The sequence below is a fragment of the Orbicella franksi genome, chromosome 4, assembly GCF_964199315.1.
Source record: "Orbicella franksi chromosome 4, jaOrbFran1.1, whole genome shotgun sequence".
Lineage (NCBI taxonomy): Eukaryota > Metazoa > Cnidaria > Anthozoa > Scleractinia > Merulinidae > Orbicella > Orbicella franksi.
This window is the reverse complement of record NC_138148.1, coordinates 13,895,963-13,916,949: the sequence shown is the minus strand read 5'-3', so window position 1 is coordinate 13,916,949 and position 20,987 is coordinate 13,895,963. Positions and strand designations below refer to the sequence as shown.

The following is a 20,987-nucleotide window of genomic DNA, read 5'->3' as shown; positions in this document are numbered from 1 at the left end:
AATAGTTCAGTTTACTTTCAAACTGACGTCATCACCCTCAGTGCCTCTCTTCAACTAACCCAAGAGTGGCCAAGAGTATAAACTGGGGTTACCTGTAAATCCAATACTTGTGAGGGGCGAAAGAGTAGCCCTGAGGGAGTAGTGACACTCCTAGTTGGTCACTTGATGCTAAACGGAAGAAACCGGCTTAAGCTCCGGCGGATTTAAGTACCTGACTCCATGCCGTTTAACCCTTTTTTTTTAACTCTGAACAAGAGTACTATGTTAATTTGTTGAGAACTACTTCTTGTATAATGGCTGGGATCTAACCACTTCCCTTCACTGGTATGACAATTATTCACTTCCTTCAGCTTTGCTTACTTGCCCTTCTTTCCATTATTGACGTCACTTCCCACTTAAATTTATTTTTAGCTTGAACGGACATTCAAAGTGCACTGAAGTGGAAACGATACTAAAACTTATATAGAGAAACCATGATGCAAGACGAAGTAGCTAAGAAATGATCAATTTTGCATTACCATAGAACTAGCAATATAGTGCAATTGTTCACGAGACGTTCTTTTGTTATTAATCATTTTCTTGTTTATTGATTGATTACCTTCCTGCTATTAGCAATCCAGCTATTTTAGGCCGAGATTTCAGGAGGCTATGAAAATTTAAAAACTCTAAAAACCCAAGTATGACTGAAATCCGGTGTCACTAGCAAGGTGTTTCCATAGCAGTAACAGCCAAAGTATCAGAATAATTTCAGTTGTTCAGGCACGCAGCGGCTGTGAAATCCTTCTACGTACAGGGTTTACTAAGATCGCTTTTTCTTCACAAACCGAGTATATAGTAGATTTCATCTGTCTGACGTCAAAAATCGACCGCAAAGCAGGAGATCCGGCTGAGGAGAGGGTGAATATAAGCTAAATAAAGTATGTGTAGCGCCAAAGGATATGATTTTTGAATCGTTGTGGTCTGAATCGGGGTAAAGATTTCGATCATTTGGTCTGAATAATGGTATGGCTTGTGCCAGCTTGTTGGCCAGCAACATTTAGCTTTTCAGAGATCGATTTCTGGTATGCATAAGAGACGAGCCCTACTGTTGGTGGTTACTAACAACGTATTCATGTACGCACCTCCCATTAGTCTCCTTCAAAAGGCTAGCGATACATTCTCGACCCAGACCTCTTCTTCTTGGTGCATAATGAAGAAAATTGTACTAAAAACTAAAAACACATCTTTCATAAAATTATACGTACCGTTTAATATTGCTTTGAGTTATTTTATTACAATGCTCTATAAACTTCAATTTTGTAAATTTATATTACATTCGTCTTTCTTTTTCCGATTGATCCATTGATTTTTCTTACAGGTCTTAAAATAAAAAAAACATTTCATTCGGTGAATACATTTTATCTTTGTACAAAGAAAAGAATAGATGTTTAAGTACGTTCACTTCAAGATACTTCCCTTGAAAATGGAGCAGACATTTTATTAAAATGAATGACTTACTATACTGCATAGTCTACTCTTGAAATATCCTTTCAGGGGTCAGGCATCAAACGTCACAAAACGAGATAAGTAAAATCCAGCACGACCCCGTACTTGGACTTTCACAAACACATATGTTTGATGTAATCTAAACGAAAAAAAATATATTCAAACAGAAAAAAACCTTCCACAATTTAGAATTGACTTGCTCCAGTCGATATGGATAACTTTTTATTTCTCGAGAAGTTTCTTTGTTTGGAAATAACTGCACGAGGAAAGCAAATTCATATCTTAAGAATGAGTATACAAGTTTATTTTAACGATAGTGGAAAACCAATGTAAAAATTTGTGATGCTGTTTGATTTTTGCTTAGTTAATAAATTTTCCATGAAGTATAGCGCGTACAGATGGTGTGAAAATTAATTTCATTTGCTATGTGTCTATATTTCTGATTAACTTTCTTTTTAAGAAACAGTTGTACGAAAGAATCAAATCTGTATATCACAAAAAAGGTTTTGTTGCCGAGGCAACCGTTGCTTAGGAACAGAGAACAATGTTGCCTGTGTCGCTACCAATCAAAAGCAGTCGATTGAGTGGCAGGTAACCGAGACACGTGATACCACCGCGGAATACGTCACTGCTCAACTTGTAACTAACGTAAGGATCCTGTGTGAGAAGCAAAACAATAAGCTGTGTAAGCTGAGACAGAACTATAAATTAGTTGATTGTCAAATATCTCCTGTCGTATGTTTTTGGCAGTCAATGCCTTAAAAGTACCGCGAAAACTACCGCTGTGGACCTTTTGAGGCTGAACACCCATGAGGTAAACAAAACCGTTTTTTAACCCCTAAAAGGTATGAAGAACACCTCCATGGTCCCCCTCAGGGGACAAAAGGCAACTCGCAAATGGCCTGAACGCCGAAATGAATAACAATCTATGTATACTAAGCATTCGAGTGCTCCAAACGGAACTGCCCAATAAGACACAAGAATGGTACTCTTGATCGCAACCGTTACTTGTGACGTCACACAACGTTTTCATCATTGCGTAATACACAAAGTCAATAGCGTTGTGTGACAACCTAAACGTGACATTTCCCATTGTCACCGATCAGACGTCCCGGGAGAGAGATCAGTACGCGAGTAGTGGCTGTTAAGGTTGACAAGAAGGGCCAAGCTCTGCTATAAAAAATAACTTACAAACTCACCTCCGATAGATCCTCTTGTAAGTTGTGAACACCAATCCTGCCGCTGATACTGGCGGAGATCACCTGGTCACGCCACACCAGTAGGGAGGGGAGAGGGTCGTTAGGACCTGCCAAATAACAAGCAATTATACCACTTGTAATCCCACCCCAAGACAGCTCATTAATTCAATGGGTCACTACCGACTTCCCTCAATACACCGATGCACACCTCTTTCACTTGAAATGAATTCACTGAAATGTCTATTTCATGGAAATATGATTTCATTGCGTCTCATTATCATATAGGGGTTTATTACCAACTCGCAACGTGCCCAGCTTCCAGATGGTAGAGCACTGCATCAGTATCACAGAGGATTGGGTTTGAATCCCGTTTAAGCCTGTATTTTTTTCCAGGCTGTATTTTTGCAATTACTTAGTTACTGCTGAATATTCCCGTAGATGGTGGTGGTAGTTACTATCCCTTTTAACGCGTTGGTGGAGAGAGGAACTTGTGAGAGTATTTAAAGTGTCTAAAAAGGCAAAAAATGCTCGAGCGCAAGATGAACAAAGGATGATGTCTTTGTTTGAAGATTACGATCTCTACATCAGTGTTAAGGCTCACTAAGTGTTTACCTTTAACTGCCTTCAGGCGTACCCCGTCATCTTTCCACAACGACAATCCCGAATCAACAGAAGATGTTATAAAAGACGTGCTTGAAAAGGCTTTGACCTGCAAGAAAAAAGCTCAATATGTACCATAGATTTTCTGAGCTTTTTTGATTAACTGACCAGCCTGAGAATCTACGAGGTCTACCGATAACATTTCTAGAGTTAGCAGCATTTTGTCATGAAATGAGATCATTTCTGTGAAAACTGAGTGGAACCAGAACAAAAATGGAGCTATCAAGAGGCTGTGAACAAACTCGAGCCCGCGAGCAAAGTCTCTTGTGATTTCTCGAGGGCGGTAACCGTAATGAGCAAGCTTTTAACGCCTTTTTGGTGGAGAGAAGCTTAATCAAATCAAAATTCAGCTAACATGTATGAAAATAAGTGTAGTGGATGTTCATTTCAAGGACAGTTTTCAACAAAATTTTATCGAATAGCTTTAAAAGATCTTAAAACAAACACAATATCTTCCAATTAATCGTTTTCCTATGCAGAAAATAATCTGGCTCACATCTTAGAAAGGGGAGGAAAGCTAAGTAGAAAGGAAAAGAGCTAAAATAGGATTGCGGTCATAGGGAAGGACCTTAGAACAGGAAAGGACACAGCATCACCTGTTAGACTTGTTATACCTGAAAGATGTCGCCTGTATGAGCCCGCCTCTGACTACGAAGCAGTCCACCCCGAATATCCAGCACAGAAGCAAGGCCGGTTGAGAAACCAAAAGCGATCCATCGTCCATCAGGACTACAACAAACGTCACGCACTGTGCCTGAGAAGTCAAGCAGAGAAAATAAAGTGTTTTAAATACATTTGTAGACGTAAAAGTGGCAAAGATTTGAAGATAATCTTCCTGTCTGTTCGGGGATCCCCCAGTTAGGAACAAGTCAGATTATTAAAGCTGAAGACACGCAAGACTTCCTCAAAAAACACCGTTATGTGAGTCACGCAATCTCCTCACAAATTTTAGCATCCCAAAAAGTGCCTGAGAAGTAAACAAATGTAAATTCCATTTTGATTAATGTTGGTCACTTAACTTCAAACGAGTTCTTCAACGTGAAATGTTGTGTTGCCTAGGCTTATCTAGCAACAAATTACTCAATTTTAGAGCGAAATACTTATGCAATCTCAAGTATTTCTATGAGATCATAATAGAAGAGAGTGACACTAAATAACATACCTGGTACACTACTGGTCGTAACTTTCCACTCCATAACAAAACTATGCTGACGAACGTCAAGGAATCTGGCATGACAAATTAAGAAATGAGAAGAACCGAATCTCAACAAATCTAAACATTTTGAATCAAACCACAACCAGGTAACAGACCAGGAAATTTAAAGCGTGTTTAAGAGATAACTGATTACAAGTCACATCGCCAGCTGTGGCTTTCCGTGTGCGAAAACGTTTCGGAACCTTCGAGAAACGGGTCTCAGGTCACCTCCATTCCGTACTTTTCTCTTATCCTTACCTGGCAGTTCCTTCAGCCATGGCTGCCACCACGCATTGACTCGGCGCTGGTAGTGTTGCCATAGCAGCTATGGGGTTGTTCCTTGCCTGGTCAAAGACTCCGAGACAACGACCAGAGACTGCGTCCCATAACTGAAACAAGAATTGATCTTGAATGAGGTGAACGGCGATGATACTGTTCAAAGAAAGACTTAAGCGCGGCAAGTGAAGTTAATTACTATTAAACTGGTTGATAAGGGCAGAGGAGGGACAGAAGGTGAAGAATAAGAAAAAAAAAAGGCAGCTGTGAAAGAGATAAGAAACAAAAGACATTAGAAAATAGCCCAAAGAAAAACCGCGCGCTGATTGGCTTCAAATCGTGTTTCTACTAAACAATTAGATTATGAGCTCGAGATTTCTATTGCGTGATAGCTGACGAGGACGCAGCCCTCGTCAACTATCACGCATAGAAATTGAGAGCGAATAATGTAATTGTTTTAGTATAAATCTACTAGTCGTTCAAAACTTTATCTAAATTCTCTTCACAGACACTTCGAAAACGCCAAGAAGCGGCCGCCAATTTGTTAACAAGCGCTCACTGCTAGGTTACTCACAATCTACAGCGCAATAGATAGTGAGTAGCCTAGCCAAACAGAGAACGCCATTCGTGATGGAACGCGAGTAGATTTATGCTAAAACTCGACAGAAACACGGTACATGCTTTCTATTTCTCGACGAAAAATGTTTAGGTATATGACATATGATCTTCTCTCTCACACACACACACCGTCCACCCTCTGCGACAAGCTGAGATATATCGGGTTTAAAGAGTTTCTACCTTAACCGATCTATGGATTTACATAAATAACTGCGCCATGACGACACATAATGATAACATACATGAAGGCTGCCGTCACATGACACGCTTTGCCGCACGGACTCCACCATACCCACGTGGAACACGGGTCGCGTATGACGGTAATATGTCCACGAGCTTGCCGACTGAGCGGTGCCATCACCATGGTTGCTTAGTGACCACAACTTGACAGTTTTGTCTTTGCTGGCTGACAGGAAACAGTGTTCACTGTCCTGTACATACACTGAACGGACTGGACCACTGTGACCTGCACAACAACAAATTATGCGAGTGTTAACCTGAACCCATGCTCAATGGTGTGGATATAGTTTATACTCCAACAAAACGGCTATCAATATTGGGCAAAATTTGATATAAATTAGCGCCTTCGTCTGCATTTTCAGAATGGTGCAAGGCCTGTCCACAACACACCAGAGGAATTTGAAGACGGAGATTTCACTCCGAGAACACATCAAATGTTTTCGTTCACACTACGTCGGAGGAATTTGAAAACGCAACAGAAACCGGTCATTTAGGATTTGTATTTAAGGTAAACTCGGCCAGAGAAATCATATTATTATCGCGATGTCATCGTTTTCGAAAAGCCCCGTTTTTGTTCGCACACTAAACCGCAAAGCCGGCGTTTTCAAATTCCTCGGGTTTGAACAGCGCTTTCGAAGAGCTCCGTTTTCGTAACGGATTAGCGTGGATGGTAGGCCTAAGGTAAGGTAAAGTCTGCATGCGAGCCAAGTGGCCCATCAGGCCGGAGCTTATCCCGGTTTCTGTAGCATGAAACGACTGGGAGTATTTTTACTTCCCCCTGGATGGGATGCTAATCCATCCCAGGGTTACCCCCAGCATTAAGTTCGCCGGTACCCATTTATACACCTGGGTGGAGAGAGGCACTGTGAGAGTAAAGTGTCTTGCCCAAGAACACAACACAATGTCCTCGGCCAGGGCTCGAACCCGGACCGCTCGATCCGGAGACGAGCGCACTAACCATGAGGCCACCGCGCCTCCCATATGGTAGGCCTAACCGTAGAAATAAAGTTGCGTTTCCAAATCCTTTTAGCATGGTGTGGACGGGACTTGAGGGAATAAAAACGGGAGAGGACGGAAAAATACAACAATGTGGTCATATACAATTACAACAAATAATAAACAGTGGGAAAACGATCTCAATAAAAGGGATCTCTGCAATCTGCTGCCGAGAAAAAGAACAAAACAAAAACATGAGTTCGACTCCCGTGTACAATTATTTTATGGATTTTCTTGGGGTACTTCTTCAATTAAATGTAAAGGGTCACTTTCAGTTGTAATATGACATGACTTGTTCAAGACGATAAGCAGCTATTCACGGGAAACTTACCAGTAAATGTCTGCAGTTTGACTTGTTGAAGACTGAACTTGTTTCCTACCTTGCCCTTGACACCTAAATTAAACAAAGTAGCATTGGTGTAAAATTTTGAAATGTGAACATATTTTCGTATGCGCATCGGGTTCACACAATCTTTCTCATTCTTCTAAACTCGCCCAAGCATGTGATATCAACCAATTTAAGCGCGCGCTTACGTTTAAATTACGAATACTTATACGTACTGAGTTGGTTTTCCCAGTGAGTAAGCCAGCTACCACGGAGATATTGGTCCGAGGAGGAAGACGAGGGCCTGTCAAAAGAATAAGAATTCCAAATGATTTGACACCGGGCAAAGAAGCTGAACTGGAAAACTAGGTCGGCGCAGCAAGCTAGAGGACTGTAAAGTATTCTACGACGTTTGCAGACAGAGATTCCCTTATCTTTCAGCTCGTCTCTCACCGAGTACAAAGAAAAGGGAATCTTGCAGGGTAAGGCTAACTAGCTTCTTAAACTGAAGGTACTCGCCAGAAAGAAGAAATTCCTTTATGGCTGAGATCCAGGTTACAGGAGTTCAGTCACACGACGGCAAAACTACTAGAGATCAAATGGTTTACGATATCGAAAGGCAAACGGACCTTGGGTGGGTCTAACGAAATTGGTTTAAAATTACAGTGATAGGTTACATGTATAGCAAGAAATGATTATTAAGCTAAGAAAACATCTTTAACGTTTTTTCCGACCTTGACTGCACATAAAGTACATTGGGAAGACCCGGTGTACTCCAGCGTTCATAAGTACAAATCTTCGGGTTCTGTAATCTAATTAGTGAATGAAGCAAGGTGAAGGAGAGATTACGCTGTGGCTAATTAGTTACAAATTAGCGCACCTGTATCAGTTTTTTTAAAAGTATGCTCAGTTTAAAAAATGCGGCAAGAGATCATCAGGTTTATGTCCCAAAAATCAGTTCCTACATTCAATTATAACAGCGTTAGAAGACACGCATTTGAAACTTAAGTAATAGATTACAGTAAGAAGCCACGAATCTGAATAGTTCTTTCGTGGATTTCTGTTTCCTGACAAGACAAGATTGTGTGAATGCTACCCTTGAAAGGAAAATTTTTGGTTTTTTGAAACCTAACTTTTGGAGGTTTATGACCGTTTTGTTTTGTCGTTAAAAAATTACTTTCCCAGTTCTGGTTTTCTATTAATAGTAAACCCCATTAACAGTAAACTCCGAACGATTTTCATTTGAGTGTCGTAAAACCAAAACCAATCTAACCAATCACAAAGGACAGACAATACAGCGAGCCAATCAAACTCAAAGGAATTACATGTAGCTGACGCAAAGCGCGGGAAAACGCGTGCGAGCGAGGTACGATTGGTTTTGGTTTTACTTCTGATTGGATGAAAAAAGCCAATCGCGTAACGTAGTAAGTGCAAAACCAACCAGTATTCGACACGCAAATGAAAATCAATCTAACCAGCAGATATGACACATCTTGCAATTATCTGTGGCATTTTCTCTTTTAACAGAACTTACAAGTTAGTTGGCACGTCCTTTGCTTTGGAAAGTCTTCTGCCTATAAACCACATGGGTGGCTTAGGCTTTTTCCTGATCTTTCCTCCTTCTTTGCCTCCTTTCTTTTCCTGTATTCGTTCATCAGCAGTGTTATCCAAACCACGTGAGCCAACCGCAGGAGAAGAGTCCACTTCAGATACTTCAACACCAGCCATGTGGTTACCATTCTCCTCTCCTTCCTCCTCGTCCTCGGATGCCCTGGTATCTTCACAAGTGGGGTGAGACAGCTGGACATCATGACTGCAGCACAAGTTCCAGATGAGGTCGTGATTATGCAGCGAGCTCTCCATGTATTTGCTTCCCATGATGCCGCACAGGGGAACAAAAGCGTGATGAGCTATCGCAGCAGAGAATGTCTGGCATAATTCCTCATAAACCGGTGTGTTGTACAAGTCATCTTGAGTCTCGTTAGCGCCGTCGTTTTCCTCCACGCCTAAAAAAGGAAAATATTATAAATGCAAGTTTAGTGCGGTCAGCAATGTATTCTGAAACAAAATTGAAAGAAGTGAGGAATTCCCATGTTTTTGTGGTTCATCTGCTTTTTCAGAGTGTGATTTGATTTCATTTTCACTAGCTGTAACTCTCTTCCTCAGATGACGGATGGTACTTTTTCCCCCTTCTGATTTGGCTCAGACACACATTCTTTTCTCTTCCCATTACTTGCAAGAATCAGGAACCTTATCTGCAATGAAGAGGTCAGCGGTTACCATTCATACTAACAAATCACGCTATATACACTCACCTGACGTGTCCATCTCATCCCTCCCCTCTGTAGCTCCTTTGAATTCCTCTCTATCACCAAAGGCTGCTTTGCGCTCCACAGGCAACGATTTCCCTTCAATCTGATTCATCGTAATCGTTCTCATGCGCTCCAGCTCAAAACACGAGAAAAATTGCTGCAAAGGAGCGGTCATGTTCTCTCGGGCGAGCTCCCTTTCAAGTTTTAAACACACTACTGTTAGAACATCTATGTAGCTCCGACAGATTGCCTGGCGTGCTGTTACACCGCCTGGGAATGTCAGGGTGTAGGATGACAGGATACGGATGACTGGCTGAAAGACACCAGTCATGAGCTGAGATTCAGTGTAGCTGGACAGAGTGTCGCGAGATAGATAAGGAATGCAGTACTTAAGAAGCGACAGGACCCCGGCAAGGGCAGCTTCTCCTCTTTGTGTCACCTTGGTTTGTACTCCTCTGATCTAAAGAGATTTAAAAAAATATATGTTGACGAACAAAATCTGTGTCTCATAACCAAGGCTTTGAATTATCAATCTCTTAATCGATGACTGTTAAATCTAAATTACGGGAATAACGAAGAACGGCTACAACGAAAACCGGATGTAACGAACTAAATCTTTGGAACCAAGCAAAACAGAGATGCGCTGTAGCATGCTGTCACAAATCTCATCACGATGGCGACGGCGAGAGAGCTGCTGATCTATTCAGTTAGTTTAAAAATACAGGGATATCGTGCAGTTCCAATTAGAATATAGATAGTTCCCAGTCGTGGATGAAGCACGCATACAATTTGGTAATTTCACATTGTTTTTTTGGCACAGGACGACTGCACCAAGATAATATACCAGGATATCATAGCGTTCGTGCACAGATATTGTTTTCGCGTCTCTGTTTTGTTGTTGCCGTCCTCGTCGTGGCTTGCGGGCACGCCCTAATGATACCATCACTAACTACTTATTAACCGCGAGTGAGGTCTTCACTGGAAAATCTCAAACCTCGGCCTTGCCGTATCGACCGAACGATCTCTCGTCGTGGCTTGCAGGCACTCCCTAATGATACCATTAGGTACTAACTATAGCGATCATCATACGAAACGATTCTTCACCTTCAAGTATTTAGCGACTCACCATTTTATTGATATAAGGCAGGTATTGATTCAACATGAATGCTTCTCCATAAAGCGTACAGAAATTACTCAAACAGTACAATAACCACTTGGCATTCCTATCGTTGACCGTTTTGGCATCATCATCATCGTCATTCGACCCCACGTATCCCATGTAGCAGTGCGGTAACATGGTCAACAACTGACTGGCAATGTACTTGGATGTGAGGACAGGTCCCAGACGAGGGGCCAGCCACACGATGCTCTCCGCTGCGATGCCTGATATGGTTCCAGGTGTCAGCTCGTCGTGTTGTTTTTGGGCCTTATTTTCCTGCTGAATAATTTTAGATTTATGGGAATTATAGAATGTTTTTATTTGATAGGCGGACGGTTGGTCCTTTGTAACCTCTTCGTCTTCTGGATCTAAAATCACATTGCTTTGTGGATCATCGTCGCCAGAATAATCTTCCCCGTCTTCTTCAAAGGCCAGATTCTCCTCGACCGGTAAGCGTATCTGTTCAAGGCCGTCTTCTCCACTGCCCTCTGCTTCTTCAATTTCCTCATTATCATCTTCAGTGAGCTCGTCTGGATTTTCGTCCTGACCATCTTCCTCGTTGAATTCACCCCTCACTTCTTCTTCGTCTTTCGGCTTTTCTTGCCGTATCACATTTCTTGCCAACATGTTCACTCCAATGTCGTATCCTGTCTTCTCTGTTAACGATTCAAAGGTGTCGTTTTCCTTCGCGCTTGATGCATCGAACTCTTGCAATTCTACGTCTCCATTTCTCACATCAAGATCTCCCTGTTCGCTAGGCAGCACGTGCGTTGCTACAACATTGCCATCGTCGCCTTCAAACTCTACAGGCGTTTGTTTCTCCTGAATTGAACCTGATGCGGGATCATTCCCTGACTGAAACTCTTGGTCGTCAACGTCAACAGTGTCATTATTGTCGGCGTCGCCACTGCCTACACCAGCAGTGGTCGAAGTAGAACAGTCTTCCCCGTCAAGCGATGTATCACCAACACCTTGTTGTTGAGTAACTACATCACGGATGTTGTCCATGCCGGCAACCTTGCTTGACCGCCTTCCGTCATCAATTTCATCAGCGACAGGAACATCATCTTCATCACCATCTGAAATGTGTCCCTGGAACAATCGTCCATCCCCTTCCTCGTCTATAATGCCTCTGGGTAAGAGCGTCACTTGCTCGACAATCTCGTCATCTCCAACTTGATCCAGATTTTGGCGGGTCACTGCGAATTCTCCTTGGGTGTCAAGATCTTCGATATTCATTAATCCAATTTGAACGTCTCGATCTTCGGATCCTTCTCTCAGGAAGTTGCCTGGCAAATCCAGATCGTCCATGTCCAGTGTAACATCTTTTGCATTGTACTCCGTTTCTGGAACAGGAATCTCTGAGGTAACTCCCTCTCCACTGAGGATGGATAGTCCATCCCCCCTCCCAGCTTTTGACTCCATTTTGGCCTTGAATGCCACAGCATCAACAACGAAGGTGATAAAATGTTTCAGAAATCCGTCCAGTCCAAAGCGAACTATGATCTGAGACAGAAACGTCTGTTTCGTGATAGCCTCGTACATTTCCAGGGCGTAAGAGTCGAACAGGCTAAGCAGGCATTTCAAGAATGTCTTCACTGTGTTCTTTGGGCCAAGTGCTTGCGCTAGCATGTCAAACAGCTGCGTACAAGCGTGGAGGCGCGTCTCTAAACAAGTAAATAACGGCTCCAAGTGGTACAGAAGTAGCTTGATGCCTTCATCATCTACAATAGGAAGCAAATCAGGAAGAAACGACGCGGCTATGTCCACTTGCTCCACAGTGTAACCAACTTCATTTCTCAGAAATGTCAAACTGTCCTGTGGTTTCGATTTTTGAGCGTTGCCATCTGCTTTTCTCACGGAGTGGTAGAAAGCTGCCAGGAACTCGTGCAAAGCGCTGAAGTATGAAGGAAAAGGGAACAAGCCTAGATGAGGCTGCAGCAGCAGATCAGCTGTCAGAGGAGGTAGCCATCCATCATGGGAACCTGTGTCACCTTCAGCGGAAGAACAAACGCCTTTGAAAAGAGCGTGAACAGCAGCTCGAGCAAACCTAATAAAGACAACAACAAGGTCGATGGCATGTTTGAAATCTGACACTGACTCTGGTCAGTACTTATAAAACGGAAAATAAATAAAAACGCTTTTTAAAAGAAAAAACCTAGATTATCAACTCGACAATACTTAGGGTAAACTATGTTCTGCGTCAGTATTTGACAAGCGGACGTTTTGAATTGACATGCACTCCAGAGTATAGAGGACCAACATGAAAACCAGCCAAGGCTGATGTGACTTCCTCTCTAAATATCGTAATTTTAACTTAAGGTTAAGAAAATCCTGAAAAGTTAAGTTTATGCACAGAGTATTTCACTAAATGACTATCGTTCGTCTAGTTATCAGCTTATAACTTGGTTTGCCACTGCTCTTGTATAAAAGTTTTCTTAGAACCCTCTCATCGATTTTGTTAGTTGAGCTCTTCCAAACCTTCAAAAATCACAAGCAGCGAGGTTAGACTTTTGCGTTCGACCAGTGTGAACGCCCACATGACAACAAAGGCGATCCTGTTGTAAAATATCGCGGCATCCTCAGTCGCAATTAGCTTTAGTGACAAAATGTTTTCGGCTCGATTCACAAACCTGGGAAGAAGTTTGCTGTTTGTTTCACAAAGTTTCACAATGGCTGTTTCCCTCTGTTTTCCTGTCAGACCACACGTTGATAGCTGTACTTTGCCAGGCATACACATCTCCACTATCGCACATCCGAGGCTAATCATGTCAGCTTGAACCAGTTTACCAAAATTGTTCTTCTCTGCAGGCTGTTACAGGAAAAAAAACAGTGACATGAAAAATAGGAATCTCTAACATGTCTTCTACGCTCTTTGACGGTGGCCACGAAAATTCAAGAGTGATCTAAACAACATTTCTTCGTATCGTTTTTAAGGATACAGGTGATGAGATAAAGAAGACCGTCAATGGATGTACATCCTGATTCTCATCGCTACCATTGAAAGAAACGTATCTAAATCAGTAAAGAGAATATGACGAGTCTGACGAAAACAGAAACTGCTTCCTAAAAGATTTCTACTATTTACACTTGCTAAGATTGTTGCCAGCTCAAAGATATTGTAGAGTGTGTACTAGTCTAACCTGTCCTTCTTCATTGCTTCCACCTGCTACACTTCTGGGGCCAAACTGGTTCTTGAACTTTTCAAGAGCTTCAAACCTTTCCAACATCTCTAGCGGGTTGTAATTCGTGGGGACGATTACTGCCTCAAACTGTGCGCCTCTCGACACCTCCTCCTCACTGATAGCCTCTTTACCTGGCACTGCTGCTGCTTTGCTGTTATGGTCTTCTCCATTGTGTTTCTCTTTCGGCTGATGGCCAAGAAGAAAATCATTCTCGTTGACACTTTCAACAGACATGACAGAATCCTCCAGTGCGGAAGACTTCTCTGCCGTGTGCTCGCTGTTAAGGCGGACCAAGCTTCGTATGACCTTGCCATCTACCATTTCATGGTCTCCTCGTCCAAGGAACAAAGTGCTCGAGTGTGGCAAACGAGGTTGCGCTCTCTCTGGGTGAGGCTCTGTGAATAGCTGCACGACGCCGTGATTGCTGAGGGACTGATGTTTGTCAATGAGATGGAGGTATACATTCTTAGCTTTCACCGCTGCCTTACCAGCAAGTTTGTACCCAAATGTCAGATCAATCCAGTGATGGAGACCAGCAGACACTGCGTCGCTTTCCAGAACAGATCTATGCCATTGAATGAACTCCTCTGCAGATGTCGTCCATGATGGTAGTTCTAAATCAGGAAGGTCGTCATGAACCGACTCGAAGATAGAAGCATCAGAAAAGAACTGTGGAATGCATTCATCTGGTGTCCAGTGGTACAACCTCTCCATACTGGATGGATACTCATTGGCAACCCAGTTAGATCTCACGTGATCGCAAAGGACTGATTTAGGAGTTCTTCGTGCCAGATACACGTGATACGTAATGTCAGACAGTACGTCCGACACGTGATGTGGAGGCGCGCCTTCCTGGCTGTCCAACAGCGCAGCTTTGTACGTTACATCAAGCTGCCTGTCTCCCTTGTTGAGGCGGAATTTGGACTTCTTCAAGTCTCTGTACCCTCCGTCTCGCACAGAGAAGTCCGTCACCCATGGAAACACTGGATGATAATTTGGATCTCCGAGCCGACGCCCAACTAAGAAGTTCAGAGCCATCAGGTAATCAAAGTTACTAATTTTACCATGCACCCATAACTCCACAAGATTAGGCAAATCATCTCTAGTGTAATTAGAAGCCAGTGAATCATTTAGGCCTAATTGTGGCTTCGTGGCAGCTTTACCGCACGACCCGACTTCACCTCCAGATAATGAAAGGTCCGAACTGCAAGTGTGGAAAAAATCAGGTGACTCAAGATAAATCCACAGTCCTTTACTGACTTTAATCTTGTGAAGGGTTAAAGCACCGTGGGCAATTCCACGGCTGTGGTACCAGTGAAGAGCATGAAGAAGCTCGTAAATCATAAACAAAGGCCTGATGTGTGAGCCTGACAACACAGATGGGCTGAACGTTACCATGTTATGAAGGCTGTGTTGATAATACGGTTCCACAAGAAAGTAAGCCGATTGTCCTTCTAGAGCGCAAACAAATGGAACTACATTCTTTTTCATTACAAGCGATAATGACGATCCCTCGAATTCTTCTTTGAAATCGTCAAACGCATCGCGTTCAGCTGATGACCCAAAATTACCATGCTCTGAACTGTCTGGATCTGAGAACAGATGTCTTGCAGACAGACCATATGCATGAAGCAGCATTTCATCAAGAACATTCTGCAACAAGGACACATTAAAATAAAATTCTAAGCATCAAACAAGAACATTAATTTCCAAGTAAATAATGTAGCTGCATTCGTTAGTAGCACCCAAACTGTTATTTTGTGTCTGAAGAATTCCAAATTTTGGGCTAAGCACATAGACACGGAAAATCAAAGTTATTTCTTCGCATGCTAAAGTACTTATAATGAATCTGGGGACTTGTGAATGCCTGTAACCCTAAAAATACAGTTGCTTTAAGCTTAGTGCTTTGCGTTCTTGTGCTGCAGGAATTTATTTTAAGCAATAAGACCTCAGAATTGTTTGGCTTTTCACTCTGAGAAAGGATACATCATACTGGAGCAAGTGTTCTTGCTACCATCTTGTTAGCAACTATGGAATGACATGCTCTATAAGCTAAGCAATCAAAATTGACAGGTGTTTGGTTATGGGAAGTTATAAACACGGTGTTTGTATGTGGTTGACAACATGAGTATCATTGATAGGGCCTTGATACTATGGGTGAACTTGGCAGTTGTTGTTGAAAACAATTTTATGTCATGTGGAATGACTTTAAATCATGGTTAGTAAACCATACCGTAGAATGTGGCTTGCTTCATTGACCAACCCAACACACATAGTAACTGAGTGAGTGAATGAGTAATATGCAAGTAAATGGCAGAGATGTACAAAACCACTTCTGAACTACAAGCTTTCCACAGATGCTTTCACTCAAAAACTAGGACTTGCTGAGAGAGAGAACCCAGTGGCAGATCTAGGGGAGGGGCCCAGGGAGCACGGTGTCCCCCTTATTTTGGGTAAAAAAAGAAAAAATCACAGAAGGAAGAAAAGCCGGCAGAGCAGGCAAAACATTTATACTCAAGACATTCTCATCTACATTGTATAGCCCAGAACTATTTTAGGCAACTTTTTGATTTGGTTTCATAGTCACTCTAAGAACTGACTTGAGCCAAGTCTAGATATAAATGTAAACAGATAGGGATATTCTAGGTAGTGTTACCTTATCTGATGTTTTCCCCACAGGAGCTGGAAGGACACAGTGTGCAGCCCAAGGATAACTGTCCAAAGCACTGTCCCAGCTGTGTCGGAGATTATGGACACCCACACACTGCATGAGCTCGGCAAATGACAAGACAGTACCTTTACCTCCATCATCCAATCCTCTTTCAAAAGCATCAGGAAAGCTGAAATTTTTAAGGATAATTTGATTAATAATATTAATGATTAATAATTAAACTTATTAACAACTCAATTATGAGCTGATGATTTCTATGAAGTGATAGTTTAAGGCTGAAGGCCTAATCAACTATCAACTCTCATAGTTCACCACTAAATTTTTTCCGATTCTTATTGGTGTGTTCATCCACAGAAAGACACTATCAGCCGACAGTACCCATCCAAGGAAAATACCTGGATGGATTAAAGTGGTTGTCTGTGAAAATGTTTCTGTAAACAAGCAGGTTTATAGAAAATAAACAATTGAAATTGTATTTAGAGCATTTTTGCCTGTTTTCATTTTCAAATTTTACATTTGGCTTTCACTGCTTTCATCTAAAAAAAAGTTGAAAATAATTCAATATCATTTTTGAACTGGTGCGCAGAAGAAAATTTAGTGGTGAGCAATAAAGACAATAGAGTATTTATGTCTCGAAACTATCCATCTGATAGTTGCCTCCTGAAAATTTGATGTTCTTAAAACTAGCATATTTGCCCTCAAAGCTTCACTTCTCAGGCAAATATTTCTTTTAAGAACATCAAATTTCCGTGGGGCAAATATCAGGCAATAGTTCCTCAACAGAAACACTCACTATTGTTTAAATGGAAATCAAGAGCGAATTATCTAATTGTTTTAGTATCAGTTCTTACTTAAATTTTTTTCAGCTAACCATTTCCAATTGTTTCTGTACATCATATTTAACTTTACACTTAAGAAAAATCATGCAGACTGAATTGTTGTTTGTAATTTCCTGTTGTGTATATGCACACATCAGTTTTTTCAACATGTTTAATTTTTTTACAGTCACAAAACCATGAATGCCTTCAGTTAAGTCTTCTCCAGAATTTAATCATCCATTCTTCCACAATAACAAGAAGATGTCACTATTTTACAGACGACCTCCAGCCACTGCAGTGTAATGGCTGATAGAATACAAGTAGCCCAGACAATTAGATTGCAGCATTTGCATTAGTATAATATTAGAATTCTACCAATAAAAATTAGAAGTAGGTGCCTTGATCTCTTTATCATGCAATCAAGTTCAAGCCCTAGCTCAAGTTGTTGTGCTGTGTTCTTGGGTAAGACACCCCACTACCCAAGTGACTCTCCCTGTTCAAAGCCATTCATGGATGGGGATCTTGCAACAATCTTATCATAATGTTCTGCAAAGATCTCTGCTCGGATCCTAGAATTTGATGAGGATTTCACCAGGATATAAAAAAATTCTTTGAAGGATATCCCACAATGATCCTTGATTATCCCTGTAAATCACTGCAAGGTCCTTAAGACTGGTGAAGGATAATCACATAAACCTTGAGAAACCTTAACCAGTTTCTTTGGAATGAAGCGACTAGGAGTATTTCTTCTTAAGAGGGAGTAGAAACCCTGGGGGGTAACCCTGCTGGTCCATTGCAGGGTTACCCCCCAGCATTAAATTTGCCAGCACCCATTTATACACCTGAGAGGAGAGAGGCACTGTGAGAGTAAAGTGTCTTGTCCAAGAACACAGCACAGTGTCCCCGGCCAGGGCTTGAACCCAGACCACTCAATTTGGAGATGAGCCCACTAACCATGAGACCACCTCACCTTCATTTGAAATGGAGAGCACCTTTTGGAGGAAATTAACAGTTATAGTCTATTTCTGTCAGAGACTTCTGTAGCCAAGTATAATACTGCTTACAATAGGGAGTTTAAGAAAACCACGATGGCAACGGCAACGGGAATGTCGCTAAACAAAAGGTTTAATGAACAGAACAATGGCTCTGCACGTGCATTATAATTCTTGGTACATTTCTTTACCGTCCTCGGCAAAACAACAACACAAAATGACCAAATTCTGCATTGTCTGGAGAACGTGAACCACGATGGCTAATTTTTTAAATTTTTATTTCAAGTTTACAGCTGTGTCCCAGATTCAGTTTCATGAAAGTTTTGTCAGTGATAAACAAAGTAAATGACTTTAGAGTATCTCGAGATGCGTAGGTAAAATATAAAGTCCCTTTTTAATCGACGTTGTCTTCGGCATCGCCATCGTGGTCACTTAAACTCCCTAATATTGCAAGTAAACCTGAATTTCCACTTAAGAGTGCCACCAACATCTTTTTTTGGAAAGTTACTCAAACAATTTACCATTAATGAATGAATATCTCCTCCATACTGAGAGACATAATGTTAGTATCAAGTGTCTTGTCCTAACTCACAATAAACATAGACTAAATGGCCAGGGAATCATGATTCATAATCCAGAAACCAACCAATTTTGGTTGTCATGCCTCCCCCATAAGAGAAGAGGAGATTACAGAATGATATTAACCTTTTCCTTAATGGAGCCTTCCTGATTGGCTTCTTAATAATCTGGATACTGATTCTGATCCAAGGGGCTGCTGGTTCAGGGTGTGATGGCTGCAAAATGAGCTGATGTTCATAGGCACTCCATGGTGACACATGTTCAGGCTCCTCCTGCAATAGGACCCCTGCTATGTACCTCTGAAGCCAGCTCTCATGGACCTGGATAATAAAAATTTGAGTTTGGAGAAGACATATGAGACAAATGAGGCACCTTCTGCTTTATTTGATCAAACACTAACAACATTTCTTCCTCCTTTTTGTCAGGGAAATGCAAGAGATAGAGGTGTAGCATGATACTGTCTTGGGCATTGTGAAGAGAACTGTGCATTCTTCCAGATGACCCAAAAATCAGTACCCTGTTTCAGACCAAAAGAGGAACGATTTCCCGTTACCATTCCAGGCCAGTGTACAAGACTTGCTCAATTTCAGACTAAGATGGTGAAACTCCATAGCCTATTTCAGACTAGATTTGTTCAAAAGCCATACCCTTTGATGACACAAAAACCTATATGGCCTCAATCAGTAAGTACCCCTCCACCACCACACCACCACCCCATAACTCATTGACACCTGCATAATTTCTGGAAACTATATTTATTTAAAAGGAACTGGATATTTAATTATTGTACAATAAATTCAAAGATCTATTCCTTGAAATTTAAACTTCACTGAAGAAACTGAAAGTATAGTTATCACTCAGGAAATGTGTATTTTTTTAAGAAATACACGTGCCTCTCAAAAATTATTTAACTGATAGAAATTTTGGGCCTGTCATATGTAGTTCAGGTAACGTCTGTAAAACCTATATCATACAGATCGACATTCAACATAAAAGCCGGACTGTTTCTCAAAATAAATAATTTAAGTCCTACCTCAACTAATCCCTCGTATAGCAATTATGTGTGAGGTTTTACCTAACCTGACAGAGGCTTTCGCAAAAGTACACACAAAAACCGAAATTTGTTTTTACGGAAGAGAAATCGCACAAGATATTATTGTTCATCTTCACATTCCATGACAAATCACGCTAAACGAAAACACGAAAACTCACCAGACAGCAAACACGGCTGTCACTTTCGTCCAAGCAGTGTCGAATACATGATCGTTCTATACCAAGTTCCTCTCCAACCAGTCTGCATGCTTCCTCTGTGCTTAATTTCTTCTCCATAAAACAGAAAATAAATTATCACATTGTGCATTGAGGACAAAAACAACACGAAATCTGTACTTTCATCATGGCTACCACCAAGGTCGCCCCAGTCTTTTACGGAAATAAGTTGCCGGGTTCGAGACCGCAGCGAAAGTTTTATAGACAAGAAGAAAAGCACGAATTTAGACTACTTCATTTGCAAAAGTGGAAAAATGCCTGATACATGATGAATGCTACCCTTTACTGCTTCCAATATATTGTTCTGGTTAGAATGAACAGCTGTTTTTGCTTCTCTAAACAGATTTAAACAGTGACCTCCGGTAACAGCACTGGTTGCAGTGACAAAGTCACGCAACGTTTTTCCTAATTTAGCTAGACTGCGTGACGCAGATCAACCTCAGAAAATGTATTTACCAAGTACTTCCGCTGTGTTAACTGTGCCTGGTGCTTAATTAACAAAAACCACCAGAATTTTCTCAACGATTTTAAGACATGTTTTTCTGCGCACCCCTCCCCCAACCCTCTCCTACCAAAAGTCATCGAGTGTGAGGAAAAGAACCAGAACAGGCGCATGTCCACTTGAAATGTGAAACACATGTTGTATTCAGGTTAGCCATTAATTTTTCTCTGGACTTAACAGGATGTTGTGGGGAGCTGAGTAACCAGACAAGCGCTCATATCTTATCAGTTTGATTCTCAGTCTAGGATTCATGTATCAGTTGGGAATGTTGCTGGCTCTTTTTACCAGTATAAAGTATTTGTCTCATGAAAACCAGCTTTTCCTCCCTAAAAAAGGAACTCAATTTTTGTTATGTGATTGAAATTAAGACTATGACCTACACATTCAGTCCTTCAATCTAGGAAAATGAAAAGAACAAGTAAATCAGTATCAGTCGCTGTGCACTTGGTAAGATCTCTGCAATAGATATTGCTGTATCAGGAAGCAAACTGATGTCTGTTCCAAGC

General features: G+C 41.5%; 1 protein-coding gene across 1 annotated transcript; it reads right to left on the bottom strand.

Moving 5' to 3' along the window:
* Positions 1–1,363: 1,363 nt before the first annotated feature.
* LOC145483482 (WD repeat-containing protein 81-like) lies at positions 1,364–20,126 on the bottom strand. The gene is made up of 17 exons (XM_081461987.1): positions 19,923–20,126; positions 18,837–19,030; positions 16,307–16,490; positions 13,609–15,303; positions 13,099–13,277; positions 10,433–12,515; positions 9,310–9,766; positions 8,529–9,000; positions 7,231–7,298; positions 7,001–7,063; positions 5,676–5,899; positions 4,798–4,928; positions 4,507–4,571; positions 3,959–4,098; positions 3,297–3,393; positions 2,685–2,791; positions 1,364–2,142 (listed from the first exon to the last, which is right to left on the bottom strand). The coding sequence occupies exons 1-17, from the start codon at positions 20,037–20,039 to the stop codon at positions 2,014–2,016; spliced, it is 6,405 nt and encodes a 2,134-aa protein (XP_081318113.1). The 5' UTR covers positions 20,040–20,126; the 3' UTR covers positions 1,364–2,013.
* Between the last annotated feature and the right edge of the window lie 861 nt (positions 20,127–20,987).